General features: G+C 42.1%; 1 protein-coding gene across 2 annotated transcripts in view; it reads right to left on the bottom strand.

Annotated features, from left to right (window-relative positions):
• cacna2d3a (calcium channel, voltage-dependent, alpha 2/delta subunit 3a) overlaps positions 1-18,201 on the bottom strand; it is a 130,188-nt gene that overhangs the window by 35,593 nt on the left and 76,394 nt on the right. The window contains exons 10-16 of one of the 2 annotated variants that reach the window (XM_026155216.1): positions 17,573-17,686; positions 11,977-12,055; positions 8,204-8,337; positions 6,635-6,652; positions 3,028-3,099; positions 2,577-2,657; positions 1,735-1,809 (exon numbers count right to left, since the gene is read on the bottom strand). In XM_026155216.1, coding sequence (XP_026011001.1) covers positions 1,735-1,809; positions 2,577-2,657; positions 3,028-3,099; positions 6,635-6,652; positions 8,204-8,337; positions 11,977-12,055; positions 17,573-17,686 — 573 coding nt within the window. The remainder of the gene's footprint in view (positions 1-1,734; positions 1,810-2,576; positions 2,658-3,027; positions 3,100-6,634; positions 6,653-8,203; positions 8,338-11,976; positions 12,056-17,572; positions 17,687-18,201) is intronic. The other variant, XM_026155217.1, reaches the window with a different exon arrangement.

Below are 18,201 nucleotides of genomic sequence, written 5' to 3'. Positions count from 1 at the left end.
GCTGGACAAAGACAGTGTTGGTAGTTGTTGCCTCTGTACACAACCACAATCAACACTTGGCTGATGTGCAGACTTTAACCCAAGGAATTAAAAAAAATGCATTAACTGTTTAGGTTAATTACAGCTGTTTTTATACATTTTCAGTGGCTCTTACCAGTGTTTGGATCTTTTTTAAATCCTCCATATTTCCATTCATGAAGACTTCTCTTGCTTGTTGCTGTCATTGTTCGATGTTGTGAAGCTGTCTTTCTAAACCATGGAAATGATTCTGTCATCATTCACTTTAGCTGACTCCTGTGGTCTTTCAGGCCTTTTGTTCTGTCTCTCTGACAGGTTGATTTTGTTTCTTCAGCCTCCCTCTCTTGAATTGACACATCTTTGTGAAAATTACAGCAAGAAGCTATAAAATACAAATTCAACACTTTGCATCAGCTTCAGATGTCATGTCTGTTTCGTTTGCTATGAAATAACAAAGGCTTCACATGGCCATGACTGCTTGTCAGTCAGTTCCCCGATTACCTCTGAGCCTCTGAAAATGCAGGTCTGTGTATAAATTCCCATAATGTTTAAACAGTCAAGCATTTTTTTGTTAAAGCTGAAAGTTTCCTTTCAATCATGTCTTGATTGTTTGATTTGTCACTGTGGTGACATACAGAGGCAGAACCATAAAATCTGTATTTTTGTCCAACAAGCTGTATTTGAAACGACTTTGATTTAGAATAGTCTTCATTTTACGTACACCTATAAAAAGGTGGTGTCATCATACCTGCTGGCACTTGGGCCAATAGCTGGATAGTTTAGTCTTAATTTCACTATTCCTTTATTTAATCAAGTGCTTCAGCCTAATAAAGCACCGATAACTTCTTAAGAATTCAACCGTGCAACAACAGTTTATGTATATGTGACTTTTATTACTCTATCAAGCGTCAGGATGCAACGCTCCAGGAATACACCACTGCTGGGTAGCTCACTGGCTTGACCACTGACCCATTAAATGAAGGTGAAACAGATCAAAGTACTGAACTTTTTAATTGCATTGTATGTGTGTGTTTATGTGTGCGTCTGTGTTACTACTGTATGTGTGTCTACTTTTGAATCTGTCAGTGAGGACTGTCTCCCACCCCTCATTAGCTGTTAAACACTGGTCATTAACGTCTTTAATTAGACCTCTATTAAACCATCTGTCTGTCTGCCTCACTGTCTGTTCTCTGTTCTCCATCTCATCTGTTGCCCTGGCATCCATATGAGCACCTCACTCTTCTCCCCCAGTGTTACACCAGGCCTACCTGCACCTATCCTCACATTCAGCAGGTTCCCGCAGCCTCCCTCTCTTTCTACACTCTCTCCGTCCAGCTCTTGTGAGAGGAGTGGGTGAGTACAATAGAGTTAATCACAGCCATTCAGAAGCTGTATCTCTGTCTATTCACAGAACAGCAGAGGCCTGGAACATGCTCTCCTCATCTACATACCACCACGCAGCCAGCATACTCACAAGGCACACCACACAGAGTACCACACAATTACACACCATTCTGTTAAAGTCAATCACAATCTCAGTGTGACAACAAAAAAAGAAAATTGGTAAGTGACTTGATGTGAACTCGAGAGGGTGTATTCATCTATCCAGCACAGAACAACACATTTCAACTTCAACCTGTGCATCCTAAAAGGGATTTTTATGGTAATAAGGGTCACACTCAGTAAACTCTGAAATGTCCTGGAGGTAATACTCACGAGTGGCCGTAAATCCGGGTGGGTGAGGATGTAACCGTTGTTGGTGATTGCAAAGGCGTAGCCATGAATGCCCAGCTAGTAGAATATGCAAAAGCACACACAAAGACACACCAAAATTATGCATAACAAATCAGAACCTAATTGTAAATCTGGTTAATCAAGCCCCTTTCAGAGTCTTTGTTTTTGTGGTAAAACCGAGACCCGCACAACGGGAAAGGACGGCATCGTTCATCATGTCATGTCTGAGCAAATAACACACTTTCAAATGTCAACACCTTACACACATCCAAGATTCAGATCTACAAAAGAAATCAGTGCAGGGATGTGGGTGGGGGGACACGAGCAGAATGCATTAATGAACCGAGTGTAACCAGGAGCTGTGACTAAGCTCATCTCTAATGTATCTGCGACTTGGCTTTGCATTCAGTTACTGTACTCTGGACTGACTTATGTGGAGTATTTTATGTATTATAAGGTGGGGTTTTGGACCGCTTGTGGGACTGGAGAGGTGGAGCAACATGTTCAGAGTTCAGTGTAGAGGAGAGGGTAACGGGCACAGAAGTTGCACATCGTGTAATCAGTCTCTCCTATTTATGCGATAGCTTGCTAGGATCTGGTGGAAACAGACAGTGGCTGTTGTAGCCATGCAGTAAAACATCTTTGTGAGCTAAAGCTGTGTGCATGGGTATTCAGGACTGTGCCAATGTGCACAAGTGTATAAAACTGCTTGAGTAAGCATTGGGAACCCTCGGTAGTCAGTGTGATAGTGTAAAACATTGAATAATGGCTATTGAGATCCCTAATCACGTGCAGGAAGAACTAAGTGATGCTGGATGTGGTACCTTATACTTGGGGATAGTCTTGAGCAGCTCAGAGACTGGCACATCTGTCCCAACCACCCCCAGAAGGATTCCACGGTTTCTCTGCAAGCACACAAATATACGAAAATTGGTTAGCTCAGTTTAAAAGGTTACTTACATAACAATCTTTTACAGCCGCATCAGTGCCTCCGTTTATGTTATTTATAAAAATATTCAACTTGTAATGCGCCGCTTTGTCCCAATTTTCAAACTGCAATCAAAGTGATATTAGCATCCATCAAATACACAAAAAAATTAACAATGATTTTACCATTTGTGTCAATTCTCTCAAAGACTAATTCCCCGTGATGGAATAACTCATGAGGAAAATTCAGTTTTTCAGTTAAGCTGTAATTTCATTTGAGACATCGAGCTTTGGAATCACGAGGCAGTGAATGTGTTGTGAATTCTGCATCACTGTATGTGAGCTTACAGTCTCGTTCTTGGTACTGAACACTGGCATTGCCACCGTAGTCATCAGAACTGGACCTTGACCGTCCTCCAACTGAGTGATTTGTGAAGCAGAAACAAACAGAAAAACAGAAAGAGCCAAAGGGAGGGAAGAGAGGGAAGGTAATGATGAAACTTCATTGTTTTTGTTACAAATTTTATGTAACCACAGAGCACATTTCATGTATCTTATATGAAACATCTTGCCCAGTCACACTGAGCAGTGTTTTCAAGCTGCAAAACATCCGTGTGGAGCATAGAATTTGATGGGAATTTAGCCGAGGACCTGATCATCTTCTTCAGAGACCAACTAAACTTCCACGACATGTTTTATTCATGTTTATTATTTGCCCTAAAATATGTTCAATCAGAGTCTGCCTTTGATCTCTTGCAGAATAAGCTTATCCAAAGGCAGCGCTTCTAGTCTGGATCTGGGTACCCCCCCCCCCCTCTAAAGACTGCTGGGATAATTATGATATTTATCTTTCTACCGGATGTCTGTATCTGACGATGATATCCATTACAGATGAAAGCTTGACACTGTTTTCTTAGGAGACTGGAGGAAGGCTTAGTACTTGAAAAATATGATCTAACCTTGCCTTCCCAGAAATGTTGAATCTGTCTAAATGTCAGTGACTTCTTCCATTCAGCATCAGTAATTGGATCATTAAGCAAAGAATAAATCCAAGATGAAAATCTACAATAGTTCAGGGGAACACGGAGCGGCAAAAAGCATAAAGCATGTTCTACTTACGCTGCACTAATCAAAGGAATATCATCTTTTAAATTTGTTGGACTGACTAAATATCAGCACGCATCTTTAGAAAGCACTGAATTTTATACCGACATTGTAAAAGTGCTTTCCCCACCCCAAGACTTTTTTTCTTTTTTACCATGAGAGATAACAGGTAATGACAAGGAAATCTGTCAATATCCCTCAGACGCTGAGGAAAGAGGAATTAGTGGCACGAGTTTGGACAGCTGCTAAATGTAATTTGGAGTCCAATATTGGACATAGAAGGGAGAACGAAGCATACCTAGATACTGCAGCTGCAACACGTGGCAGCCGTGCTACCACTGAACGGGATAAATTAAAGAGATATATCCAAGCCCAGGTCGTTTCAATCAGTGCAGTATATTACTGGTCCTGTGGGCTGCTGTATCCCTGTGAACCCCAATAGAAGACTCTGTGTAATATGTGAACCCTTTGAGCAGAAATCCAGATTGTTCAAATTGGTAAAAATGCCCATGCACTTCCAGGGGTTGCCATACTTTTAGGTAAATAAGAAGAGGCAGTGCATTTAAAGTCACCATCAGAGCTACAGAAAAGGTACACTTTATTCAGCCCCACGGGGGATTTCTTCTCTTTGCATAACCCATCCTAATTATTAGGAGCACGGGCAGCCAGCTTGAAGCAACCAGGCCAGTAACTGCATGTGTTTAGATGCTGTGTGAAATCGAAGACCTATGGCAGAGCACGAGGATTCCACATCGAAGGCCTGCCCTAGCCTGGTGTTGCTGACTCAGGACCTTCTTGCTGTGAAAGTGGAAGTGGTGCTAACCCTAATCCTTAAGTCAGAACTCACACATCTGGGCCAAATCTGCATCATCATTGCCTCTGCAAATTTACCTGTATGAGTCAGAGTAAAGGAGCTGTGGAAGTTCTTTTCCCTGCTGTGGGTCAAATAATGAACGAGAACACCAGTGGGCATTAATACACTTGACACCGCACTAGCACATACCCACACACACATAAACACACACACCAATACCCATCAGAGGGCTAACATACACACCCTTGGCCTGTGTTTTATGTTTCATAGTACACTTTATAATCTAGGTTGCTGTGACAAATTGCATGGAGGTAGATGAGGTGACCCCTGTTTCCTTGGAGACCAGGTTTGTGTGTGCGGGAGCCAACGCCACCTCTGCAGACTAATTTGAGCAAACTAAAACAGACCCGATGGGAAGCTGAGCTGGCACACATCCAGCACATGTTTTTACTGCACAGGTGTTTGGGGATTATCTTTGAAAGCTCTTAATTACCTCAATCAATATTAATGCTTTGCTTTGAAATAGCGGAGTTCATGTTCATCCAGCAAGACATTTTGAACATCTCAGCATTTCAGTTTATCTTCAAAAGGCAATCAGCCGCTCACAGATTCCCCATTTTTTGGTCTTCGTACTTAATCAAGTATCAGTCTCGTTTTTTGAAACTTCAGTGCAAATTCCTCCTGTCACTCCCACAATGTTTATGATTCTTTAATCTCTTATATTCTTTTTCCAACCCTCCCTACCGTTGTCCTCAAATATCTCCCCCTGACACATTCCTCTCACCTCCCTCGCATCATCCCTGAGCTCCAGTGTCAGTTCATCCAGCAGAGTGGGAAACAAAGCCAAATGAGCCAGAGAATGATGAATGAAGCTGGTGGAACGAGGGATAGGAGAGCAAGAGGGAGGATGGCAGAAAGGAGAGCACAGGTGGAGGGAAAGAGATAGGGGCGAAGAAGCAAAGTGAAACAATAAAACAAAACAAAACACAAAAGAAAGGTAAGATAAGAAAGACGGACTGCTGGGTCGCAGTGAGAGGGAGAAAACCGGGGAAAGATAGCATGAAGGAAAGATGATACACTTCAGTCCTGGAACAAAATGCTCATCAATTTTCTAACACAGAGCCCATCCAAGGAGTTTTGCTCACTTCTTATCACACATGTTTGCATCCTTCTGTCACTGGAGTAGTGTGTATGTGTGTTCACCCAGGCCAGAGCAGTGCTGGGGCAATTATATGCAAAGAATTGGTACAGATTCCTCGCTAATCCTAATAAAATGATATCTATTTCAGTTTTCTGCTGAGCTGTTTTGAGGTCAATCAGCTCGGGTCTGTCACACTAACAGCACTATGTCAGACATACGGCCTGCCAGCTGTGTAATGCTACTGCTGTGCCTCGCTCACACTGATGGGGAGGCAGAGCGCTCTTTTGTTTCGCCATCATCACTGTTGTGATTATAGAGCTGCTTATCTCAACCCACATACGATTCATAAATCACTGGAAAAATAAAACACTGAAAATGATAAAAAGGCATCAGAACAGATCATCCCGCCAACCATTATGGACTATTGGATTTTCACCCAGAAGATGACAAAACAGCTTATTCTGGAGAATTCTACCAAAACAAATAACACAGGCAATCTTGTTTTCACACCAAAAATCACACAGGCCAAAGAACAAAATGAAGCCTCACATTTACACACATAATCACAATGCCAGCCCAGAGACACTGGCAAAGCAAGGCTAACATAGCATCACCAGTGAAGAATGAGCGAGTTTGTGCACAGACGTGTGCGAATGCGAAATCAGACGTGCAAAAGAGAGCGCGTGAATGGCACCCATGACAACCATGAGGCATGGCTTCAATCAGGAAGTTGACAAACAACATATGACAACGACACATAAGAAAATGCCACGAGCCGCTATGATAGTTCATTTCACAGATATTAGAAACCGAAACGCACATGCACAAGAAATGCACATGACACACAGCAGGCCTCACCACAGCACAATGCACCAATGACCTCAAACCACATTTACCTTTTGTGCTTGGGGGAGCTAAAGAGAACAGATTGAGAAGGAAGAGGAGGTGAGAAGGAGGATGACGATGAGGAGGAGAGACAGGGTCAATACATTTGTGGATAAGTGTCAGAAAGCCTTTCGGTGCAATTTTCACTGAATGGAGTGCCAGTGGGCACATACAATCCACTGACATTGAACACAACTTAAAAACAGCGACTGTCTCAAGAGAGGCAAACTTTATAGTCAAAAGGGCCGCAGCAGAGAGGAATCAACACTCAAGTGCCGCAACTCCTACTGCAAGAAAACGTAAGCATTTCCTTATACGTGTTAGGTCAGCGCTGAGTGTATGCACTTCTGTGATAAATGGGAGGGAAAATGAGGACAAAGAGAAACAAATGAGCACAGAAAGACAGGAAAGGGTAAAACATAAGGGATATTCAAAGGATAGCTGAGAGAAAAGAGTCTATTTTTATGTGGTTTTTTGATTGCGTGGTGGGTATTTCTAGTGGAGGGCACTTACCTTTGCCTTTACATGGCCAAAGCTCTCACACTCTTAATCTATACAGAAACTGTTAACTCCTGCTATTTTCTCTGCGTGTCTAACACAGTAAGCCAAGAAGGACCAGTGTGGTGAATGATGCAGCATGTTGTGTGCTGACTTTGGATCACAGAGGATTCGTCCTTTTAACTCTGTTATTATCATTCAGGGGTTTTTCGGGATGTTTTGCCACTCAACTATAGAGGATGTACAGGAGACGAATGCACGATTTCAGAAAATATTATTATTTTGACTGTAATTCACAATATTCACTACCTGCTTATGCTCAGTATGTCGGCCAGTATGGTGATAGGAGATTTAGAGATTGGAAATCATAGTTTTCACAGCAAAGTCCTGAACTATTCTAGACATTACCTAATGATGGCACATGTGGGAACAATAAATGCCCCATGCGTTCAGATCAGACATTACATTTACTTTATTATAGCAGCTCCCCAGTACAATTGTGCAACGTTGCATCCATGTGAGAAGAGCCCACATAAATGCCCTGGTGAGTTAAAGGCAAATGACTGTGACCCATCATGCTCTGGTATGATGGCACCCTCTTCTAAACCAAGCACAGTATTTCCACTATCAATAAATCTGAAGTGAGACTTTTTCATGCGGGAAAGGTCATCTATGGGCAATGCCCCAAAAAAGATTCTCCTAAGACTGTCTGGAGTTGAAAATGCTGCAACCCTACAAAGCTCCCAAGCACACACAGGAGGCTCGTTTACTTAATGGGTCCATCTGCTACACACAGACTCATTTAACTCATTCACAGTCAAAGGTACAAATGCAGAAAACATTGTCAGCCCTCTGCTCGTCTTTCACCCTCGATCACTTTCATTTGGGTTGTTTAATTCATTCCCCTTCAAAATACATGTTTTCACAATATGAACTTATACAAAAGGTCCTGTGGTTTATGTATACAACAATTCAGCCCATTATGGAGTTTTCTAAGCCTACAACAGCCCAGTGGATATGTGAGGCTATCAAGGACCACGTGAACTGGAGTTAAGTAGCAAGCGAAGGCATATTCAACTCACAGTGCTATCGATGTAGGCCTCAGTCCAAACTGTGTCGTGCTCCCGGTCGATCACCTTAGGACGACTGAGAACATGGAGATACTCCATCACGTTCTCTTGCACATCTGCCAGTGTGGAAATCTGAGTGAAATACCCTGTTGAGCAAAAAGTGGAGGAGAAAGATAAACAGAAATGAAGAATTGTTCATTCTTAATTAAAGTAGATTAATTATTTAAGTTAGATCCTGCCAACAATGAGGCAGCACAGGCTCAGAAGTCCAACTCACTACTGCCCAAAAACACATGCTCTGTGTTTCTAAGCTTGTTTGAGGGCAGATCAGATGCCTGAAAAAACATTTTAGCTTTATGGAGCCAGCAACATATTCCAAGCCATTGCTACTATTTTAATAACAATGCAGACTAACTACATCTGGGATGCAGTGCTGCTGACCTGCTGTTTGCATGATGGAAACTTGGTTAAATGCATGACTAACTTTTAAAGTATCCTCCGCAAACTATTCAAGCAAGACCCAACCATCATGGGTTTTAATGTATATGTATATGCATGTGTATCTAAATGTAAGACCAAAAATATCTCAGCTAAACTACAAGCGATTCCATCTCCCATAATGGCAATGCCATCGTTATGATACTAATGTGTATGTGAAGGAGGAAATGTACTGTTATCTCAGGAGGAGGTTCAGAAAAAGCGAGAGGAAGAGAGTCAGCATTGCAGTCAGACAGAGACAGAGGCGCCATGAATAAGGGAAAAGAAAAAGCCCACCACATTTTCACCCAGCTGTAAAAACAGCAAACTGCCTCCATCACCGTTGGGCATTCAAGTAGAAAATCATAGTCGGAGGAAATAGATGTTGGGGTCATCTTTCCCGGCAACAACTTTTACTCCACAGGGAGAAAGGACCTGAAGTCTAGACACAATACACAGATCTGTGATAGACGTGGCGCATCAACCCAGCCCAAATATCTGATAATATGCACCACTGATTATAAGCTAATCTTAAAACTATATCTATAGTAAAGCCCAAAATAGAATAATTAACTAAAAATAAAATCTATTGTTGAAAAAAAGTGCTGATATCACATAACTGCTGTAATCAGTATATTAACAGAACTTGACCTGGAAGTGAACCTTTGCAGGTCTTTTTTATCCTCAGAGGCATTTGGAGCCATTATTCCACCAGACGGTGCAATGAGAACACACACATACAGACGCATGTCACACACAAAGACACTGTCTAGTCTAACTGCATCGTTCATCACAGTAGTGAGTTGAGAATTACTGCTCCCTCTCGAAGGCTGAGGGCGTCCTTCGAGCTGAGCCATCAGGGCCAGGTGCCAGGGGAAGAAAAATGAAGGCTCCCAACTTTCAGTGGATGGTACCCATGTTGTACAAACAATACAGCCTCAGCAAGGTGTGGACAGGTTGAGGGCATCAATATATTTTTACATGACCTTGGTCTGGGTCATATGTAGCAAATAAGATCCCGTAAGGTGTCCTGATAATGGATGAGGTGGAAGTGAAAAATGTATCATCGTGTAAGGAAGCGCTTTCTTGGTGCACAGTTGTAAAAGTATTTTACAACAAAACTAAGTTTTTTGCTTATTAGGAGAGAGCTCGTCGGAGGAAATAGATGTTGGGGTCATCTTTCCCGGCAACAACTTTGACTCCACAGGGAGAAAGGACCTGAAGTCTAGACACAATACACAGATCTGTGATAGATGTGGCGCATCAACCCAGCCGGTAAAATAATCTAGATGACTTAAAGAATACTTAGAAATGTTGCCTTGCTTCCTGTTAAAATGGCCTTTAAAAAAGTACTGATTACCTGCAGAAATATACCACATTTAAGAATACTCAAAAGACACTAGAGGAAAACTACTCCTGCACTGGTTGCAACAAGGCAAGTACTGATGCAGCGTTTAAATCTGAATACAATTAAGATGTTAAATTGCACGTGTAATAAACAATTTATAAAGGGGTGTTGATTAGCTTTGATACACATTTTGGCAAATAATTGCTAAGAACATCTGAAACGACACTAAAGTTACTTGTAGACAGCACGGCGATTTGTAGTGAGAATATGGAGCAGATAGAAGTAACCCCAGAGAGGAGGCGGAGGTATGCAGGTACGAAAGGAGAGTCAGTAGGAAAAAGACAGAATACATGTGTGAATGAGGTCGAAGGAAATGTGAAGATGCAAAGAGTAGAGGTAGCGAAAGGGGACGAGTTTAATAAATAATATCGACCGTCCAAAGCAACAAACTGGTGGTTAGCACTGTCGCCTCACAGCAAGAAGGTCCTGAGTTCAATTCCACCATCAGGCCGGGGTCTTTCTGAGTGGAGTTTGCATGTTCTCCCCGTGTTCACGTGGGTTCTCCCCGGGTACTCCGGCTTCCTCCCACAGTCCAAAGACATGCAGCTTGTGGAGATAGGTTAATCGAACAATCTAAATTGACCATAGGTGTAAATGTGAGTGCGACTGGTTGTCTGTCCCTGTGTGTTGGCCCTGCGACAGACTGGCGCCCTGTCCAGGGTGTACCTCTTGCCCTAGCTGGGATAGGCTCCAGCGCCCCCCGCGACCCTGAAAAGGATAAGCGGAAGCGAATGGATGGATAGTAAATATACGGTAAATGCTGAGAGTTAGTGAAAACATGTAACATTATTTTACTGATACTTGCACCACTTCTATCCCAAACAAATTCCTCTGGGGTTACATCAGAGCCATCCAGCATAAAAATCTGCCAAATCAAACATGCGGCGCCACCCGCTCTGGCGACTCCTCGTGAATAAGGAAGCAGCCAAAAGTAGCTTTACTTGCACTGTGACACTCATAGCATTTCCAGTCCTGCTAATATTCTGGGCCACGCAGAGTTTTTGACAGAAGACTGTTCTGCATCATTTCCGGGATGGAGAGAAAGTCACAGTCATCCCCCTGAATCATCATCAGTCACACACATTAACATCTGTACTATAGCATTACACACATACACAAGTCTAAACAAACACAATGTTTTCAGCAACCAAACAGGTCTCATGTGTACATCACATTGCTTGCAACAGCCTTAGGGCAACATGTGCATTCCCTGGTGCATGCGCACACGAGCGCATACAAGCGCACAGCCAAACAAGAATACTCACAGACGTCTGTGAGCCTCTTCTGTCTCAGGTTTTATCATCACTAATATCCTCAAAGACACTGGATGGGTTCTCTGATATCACGTCTAAGCAACACTGTGGATGTTCTTGTATCACACACACACACACACACACACACACACACACACACACACACACACACACACACACACTTAACACCCTTTGTGTGACCTGTGACTTGCCTGTCTTATCTGCTGGAGCCTGAGGAAATGGAGCCAGACTGTCTCTGTCAGCCACCTCCCAGCTAAATATAGATCCTGGAGGAAAGTGCTCTACGCATTAAGACAACCATGACCACACAGAAAGCTGCTCGAAAGTGGCGCATCACTATGATTCATTTGGACTTTAAGCTCAAAGAAGAAGTAATATGACACATCTGGCCTGTGCAACTGGAACCCGTTGCTTCCTGTCGCATACACCTGCTTATGCTGATGAGCGCCGACAAACTCATCTATGCTAGTGTATGTATGCACACAGACACATGTGCCAAAAACTCCAAACAAATCCTGAGCTGCATAATGTAATACTTTTCCTCCAGCTGACAGTGACACGCTGCAACTTTACCCCACCAAAACAGATTACAGGGAGAGAGAAAGTAGCGTCTTTGAAGAGCCCACCTTTGTTAGCACACGCCATCCATTTTAGATTTTCTGCGAAGGCTGATTCTCGACCAATCAGGTAAGGAAATATACGGACCTGGGGAAAGAAAAGCAGATAGCTCCCATCATTCATTTTAATCATATTTGATAGGGGCCGCCATGGTACCATTCAGAAGATAACACTGTCAACGTCTGGCAAAAGACTCATTCTTTCTCATTTAGTGATTACCAAGTCTCCTAGTTGATGATTGCTTCCTGAAAGTTTATTGTGTTACCTTTAAATTTAAATGTTCAGTTCCAGCTATTTTTTTTATTCAAGAACCGAAAAATCAAGGATGAGCAAATGCAGGCGAGTGTTTTGAAAATCTGCAATTACAGTGATTACAAAAGATAAAACGCAAATTTTAATTTGAAAAAGCTTTATGTGCTCAGTACGGAGAATCTTCTTTACTCTTATGTGCCAAACCCATTTTTTCCCTGGCTCATTGGCTCCAGCAGCAGGTGAATTTGGCAGGTGCATGTATGAGAGTGTAAAGAGATTTGTTGCCAGATTGGACCAGATGCAAGCCTCTGGGGGCGCAGCTGCTGTGCCTATTGCATATGCATTTTCCACTGACTCCCTTAACCCCGACAGCATGTTTCTGTTTGTGTGTGTACATGTACTGTGTGTACTGCATATGAATGCACATGAGTGCGTAGACCTCTCAGAGTTTTAAACATGTATTTGATACAATTTTGGAACTCAGAAAGTCTGAAAATTGCAAAAATTTATGCAAAAATATCATTTATGTATAGATGCAATTGACTTTTCCTGGAATATGTATGCACTGCATTCTCTATTACATTGTTTTTAACTAAAAAAGTCTTTAAAATTAATACGTAAATTTACCACCTTGACCATGGACAGTTCTAAATAGTTTTTTTTCCAGATAATGTCAGTCTGTTGATAACGGTAATATGTTTCACTGAATAAGCATAGTTGTTTCATTCACCGCTCATTATCTAGACCACAATAATCCTCTATTCATCAAACTTCAGCCATTTGACTGACACTACCAAAGTGTTAGGAAAACACAACACAGCTGTTGTAATCAGAACAATGCCATGTAAGACTTTGATAAAGACGTGTCATGTAAGCTTTTCTTTGTGTGATTATGTGTTTCACTTCACTGAAAGCCAAACCGCAACAGACTAGTTATTAAATATGGACGAGGTTTACAGCTGAGTACGGTAAAACTGAGGTAGAAGAAGAAACTGTAGAACTTGAGCCACGACATGCAATCTTTAAGATAGTTGAGTGCACAAAGTTTACATGCAAGGAAAAAAATGCACATGCACGAAAGAACAGACACATCAGGATATAAATACTGCAAATTCATGCACACACATACAGTGTGCATAGACAGTGATATGGATGTAATTTCAGTTAGTACATGTATGAATATTTTACATATTTAGCATTTAACTTAATGACTGATTCTGTCCTCCAGAACATTCACACATTTTTTGAAAGAGTAAGTAAAGCAAGCAAAGGGGTTTGATGTTTCTGTTCAGTACTTAACAAAGTCTAAGACCTGCCAAAGTGCTACTTTGAAAAAAACGGGCCAATTTTACATATAGATCAACTCGATGATTTAACCTGAATCCAAATTTGCAACAAAGACAGACATGCAAACAGAAATGGTTTGTATACGGCCACTATTCAGTAAGCCTACATGTGTCTGAGCAGAAGATATTTGGTCAAAGAAGCTTTTCTGTTTGCAGTCTGTGTGGGCACTGCTCTTCTATTTTAATTCAGATACAGGATCTAACAAGCTTCATCAGCAAGTCTTACATATTGATTCACAGGCTTCTCCAAGGAATTCGTTTTTCCGGTCTAGTATTAGTTTTCAACTTGCAATGAGTTCGTCTCACAATTCAAATTGTGAGGCTGAGACACACTGAGACTGACACATGAGTGCTCATGGTATCACCAGTCTAGGTCACGAGAGAGCCTAAGGATTGTCCTTTCTAGGCTGTAGTGCTGAGTAATCTCCACTCTCCAGGCAGTTATGCTCAACCGCCTAGGAAAACGAGGCACAATGTTGGCAAATGCAGGGTGATGTTGCCTTGTGATGCACTGCCAAACGGTGGTGACAGATAGGGTATAGGCAGTGCACAAAGACAACTCAAAAGCTAGCACGGTCATTGTTGTGTGCAGGACAGCATATCAGTGTGTATATCATTTATACATGTGGCTCTCTGCACAGCATCTTTCAATAGGCAGGGATGCCTTGTTTCCACCTCTCGAGGAGTTTCTACAGCTATGTCTACGGCCACACTACAAGCTCCCACATTCAGTGCAGCCCTTTGCATCCAGTGGAAGTCTCCTAATAACAAATCATCTGATTCACTGCGCCTGACCTTTCAGTATATTGAAAAGGAAATAAGAGCAAAGGATACAAGACTGTGACGCACTAATTAAAAACAAAAACAACAAAAAAACGAATCTTGAAATGATTACAATACGTCATTGGATGCAATATAGTGCTATCAGCCTAGAGCAATATCAGCAAATACAAATTAATGGAATTTGTGCAGTCGGGCAGTCGACTCTTTTTTTAAGCGCATGTACACAGTGTTCAACTTTAACTGGCATTAATCTGTTCCAGCTTGGAACACCGTATTCAGTTTACATAATACACTGATGGCACATCCCAGGTTTCTGTCCCCGAGGGCCGTTCACCTGCCAAACAATTTGATCACAAATTAGCTGTCTGGGGATTTTACAACTCAGCAGGCTACAGGCTCAGGTAATAGATAGAGTTTGGCAACACTACAGACAGAAAATTGTCAGTGTTTTAAGTCAAGGGACTCGTGATTGTTCTAATCAATGCCGTCGGCTTTTTCCCTCATTTTTTGAAAGGCACTTCAAACAACGCTGAGATTTCCATCTCACAGTCCTGTATGGTCACAGGAAGTGCTGCATTGTGTTTAAAAGATTTGATTTGCTAGGAGAGTGGATAAGCATGTGTATGAGAGGGTATGTAAAGAGCATGTCGGTGTTTTGTATGGTTACGCTCATCCTACAGGTGTGGTTATGTGAATATTTGTGTGATGCTGGTTTTAGTAAGTCTTTAGTAAGTTTTGCTTCAAAAATGTGAAGGAAAAATAAGCTAACGTTTGAACATTAAGAGAAAATCACTTTGAAAATAATCGCTGCTGTAACAGGAAGAAATGTTTTAGACTTTTTATCACGGCTGTTTTTTTCTTATGGTAATCAACCCTTTATGATCTTTTTGTGTAACACATGCTGTCTGAATACAGACATTTATCATGTTTTTAGCATTCACACTTGCCAAAGCCTGTTTGTATAGTTGGTGCGATTCTCAACAGTGGTGAAGCTCTAAGATGGGTTGGAAGGAATCCATTAAAAAAACAGCAGTGGTGGGTGGAGGTGGGAGATTGGGGGTGGGGGGGACAGACTGAGGAGAGTGACAGAGACTGAAGACTTCTATTATCAGTGGGGCTTCTTCTAAATGGAACTATCTAGCAGCCTTGTCCCCTCTGCTCACTGATGTTCAGCCTTGAGCTGTCGGGGGGGGGAGAGCTTTCGGCAGTTTTAATACAGACTGTACCAGACATGCAGAAACACAATGTGCAAGTGTGGCACTAATAGTAACTAAAAGGCATCCATAATGATACACAGAAACATCTACTCAGAGTCAGTGTTAAAAATGACTAAAAATATGTCTTAACTGCCTAATGTCAAAGGCCTCTCCTCTCAACCTCAAAGCATTTAGGATTTACCTGAGGTAAAGGAACTGTTTGTGTCCTTTGAAGTCATATTCACTTTTACAGTATGTGTACTGTATACAGTGTGTGATAACAGTGAATATGTACTATTGCATTCGATACTTCAAACGTTTTCCTTTAGAGAGAAAAGACCTTAGAATAACCCTTTTTTGTCTCCTCCTCCATCTTTTCTGCCCTTCGGTTGCATTTCGTGACAGATCAGAAAGAACCACAGCAACACTGCAGGACAGCAGCAAAAGTGTGTTGTCTTTTTCAACGGGGCCGTTACTTCAAAAAGATCCCACACTGGATCCACTCAATGCCCTCTGCTTGTCAAAAAGATTTACTGCACAAACAGAAAACCACACAGAAAAACTGTGATCTTAGTGGTCTTTTTAGACAGATTTACCAAGACACTGAACATTTCTCAAGCAACTGTATTTCTAATTTAGTTATTTACTAGCTGGGCCCACGTCCTCATTTTAGGTTTGACAGTGCTTTAGTAGGTGAATGCTTTGACATGAATTGAGCTGCGGTGTGGGAAAGGCCTCGAAGGGGACTGGCGACGGCGCCCAGGCCTGGCAGATCCCCGTGTGCTACATAGAAATGAAGAAGTTAGAAAACTGAGAACAAGGAGGGAGGGTGGGCACGTAAATGAGAATGAACAGCTTGCAGAACTGGGGGAACCTCTGTAGATGACAACCGGAAGGAGCGGGTTCGGAGGATTCCTGCTCCTGAAATCCCCATACATAATCTCCAAAATAATTTGGCATAACTAGAAGTCATTGCCCCAACCCTGTAGAACAGTGCTCTTCTCATTCTTTCTGTTGATTTATGTACACTACATTGCCAATTCACTCACCCATCTAAATGACTGAATTCAGGGGTTCCAGTCACTTCCATTGCTGCAGATAAATAAGATCAAGCAGGCATCCAGACTGCTTCTACAAATATTTGTGAAAGTCGCTCTCAGGAGTTCAGTGAATTCCAGGGTGGTACCGTGATAGGATGTCACCTGTTGTGAAATGTCCTCTACACTAAATATTACACAATCAGCTGTTAGTGGTATTATAACAAAGTGGAAACGATAGGGAACAACAGCAACTCAGCCATGAAGTGTTGGACCATGTGAACTGCTGGCGTGCATAGTGTGCAGAGGTCGGACACTTTCTAAAGAGTCGATCACTACAGACCTCCAAACGTGCGGAGTGACGAATCACACTTACAGAGAGACGGTCCTTGTCTGACCTCATTGAGCCAAGTGTAACGTTTGGCAGAGGCGGGAACAATTTCATGCTCCTAACTTTGTGGGAACAATTTGTGAGTTTGGTGTATGAGAACTTGGCCTGCAGAAGAGTCCTGACATCTTTAGGATGAATTGAGTGCAAACCTCAAAAATTCTCGAGGAAATCTTGCGGAAAACCTTCCTAGAATAGTTGAAGCTGTTGTAGCTGAAGCTGTTATGGGATAATATATCATATTTAACCGTGTGGATTAAGAATGGGATGTCAGTCAAGTTCATATGGATGTGAAGGCAGACGAGCAAATATGTCTGGCAGTACAGTGCACTTGAAAGCACATTAGATCTCAGGGGTTCCTTTTAACGTTGGGTCAGAAAGACTTGTGCTCTTCTCAACAGTGCGTTTAAGAAGTCATTCATAGCCACATGAGGGATTAGCCCACCTCTCTCCACTTCTCATCAAACACTGGTATACATGGTTACATGCTCATGACGTTGTGACCAAAGTATAATGGGAAACTGAGATGAGTTGCCCCGACTGTCTTGGAACATATTTGCAGAATAATATGATGTGTGTGCTTGTGTGTTCTGATACACTACCTTCCTCTCTGGCCAGTTATACTTGGCAAAGATGGCATCGTATGTATCCACTGCCCCATCTGTCACCAACATAATAGCCTGGCTACACTCACTGCCCCTCCCAGTCTCGTTGAACTAGACATCGGGAGACAGACAGACAGAGAAAGACAAAGAAGGAGAAAAACAGAGGGTTACTACGTGATGATCAAAGAACAAAAAGCTCTCATCCAGTCAAATGTAAATGTAACCAGTTCATTCATTAACACACAGTTCTTCCACTTCCTTCCCATTAGAGCTTATAATGTATCATCACAAGACTCTCCATGGACGCTAACTGTGTTGTAACAGTGAGTTAATGGAATTATAATAGCATGCCTTCAATACGCATGCATGAACGCAAGGTAGAAGGGCTACTGTGAGATAAAATTACAGCGAGGCATCACTATGCAGCATGTCAGGGTACACTTTAAAAGATACATGCTGTTGAAATACGGATATTTAGATTGTGTGTCTTTGTCTTTGTCCGGATGACTGTTTGATTAATTACATGTCCATAATTAGGAAATGTCAGATCAGTAACCTGAGTCATCGAGTGCCTTGTTTACTTGGATTTTGCATGAATCAGTTGATTTAGCTATTAATTACAACCC

Source organism: Astatotilapia calliptera, chromosome 20 (genome assembly GCF_900246225.1).
Source record: "Astatotilapia calliptera chromosome 20, fAstCal1.2, whole genome shotgun sequence".
Classification (NCBI taxonomy): Eukaryota; Metazoa; Chordata; class Actinopteri; order Cichliformes; family Cichlidae; genus Astatotilapia; species Astatotilapia calliptera.
The sequence above is the reverse complement of the archived record's forward strand: the minus strand, read 5'-3'. Positions and strand labels throughout refer to the sequence as shown.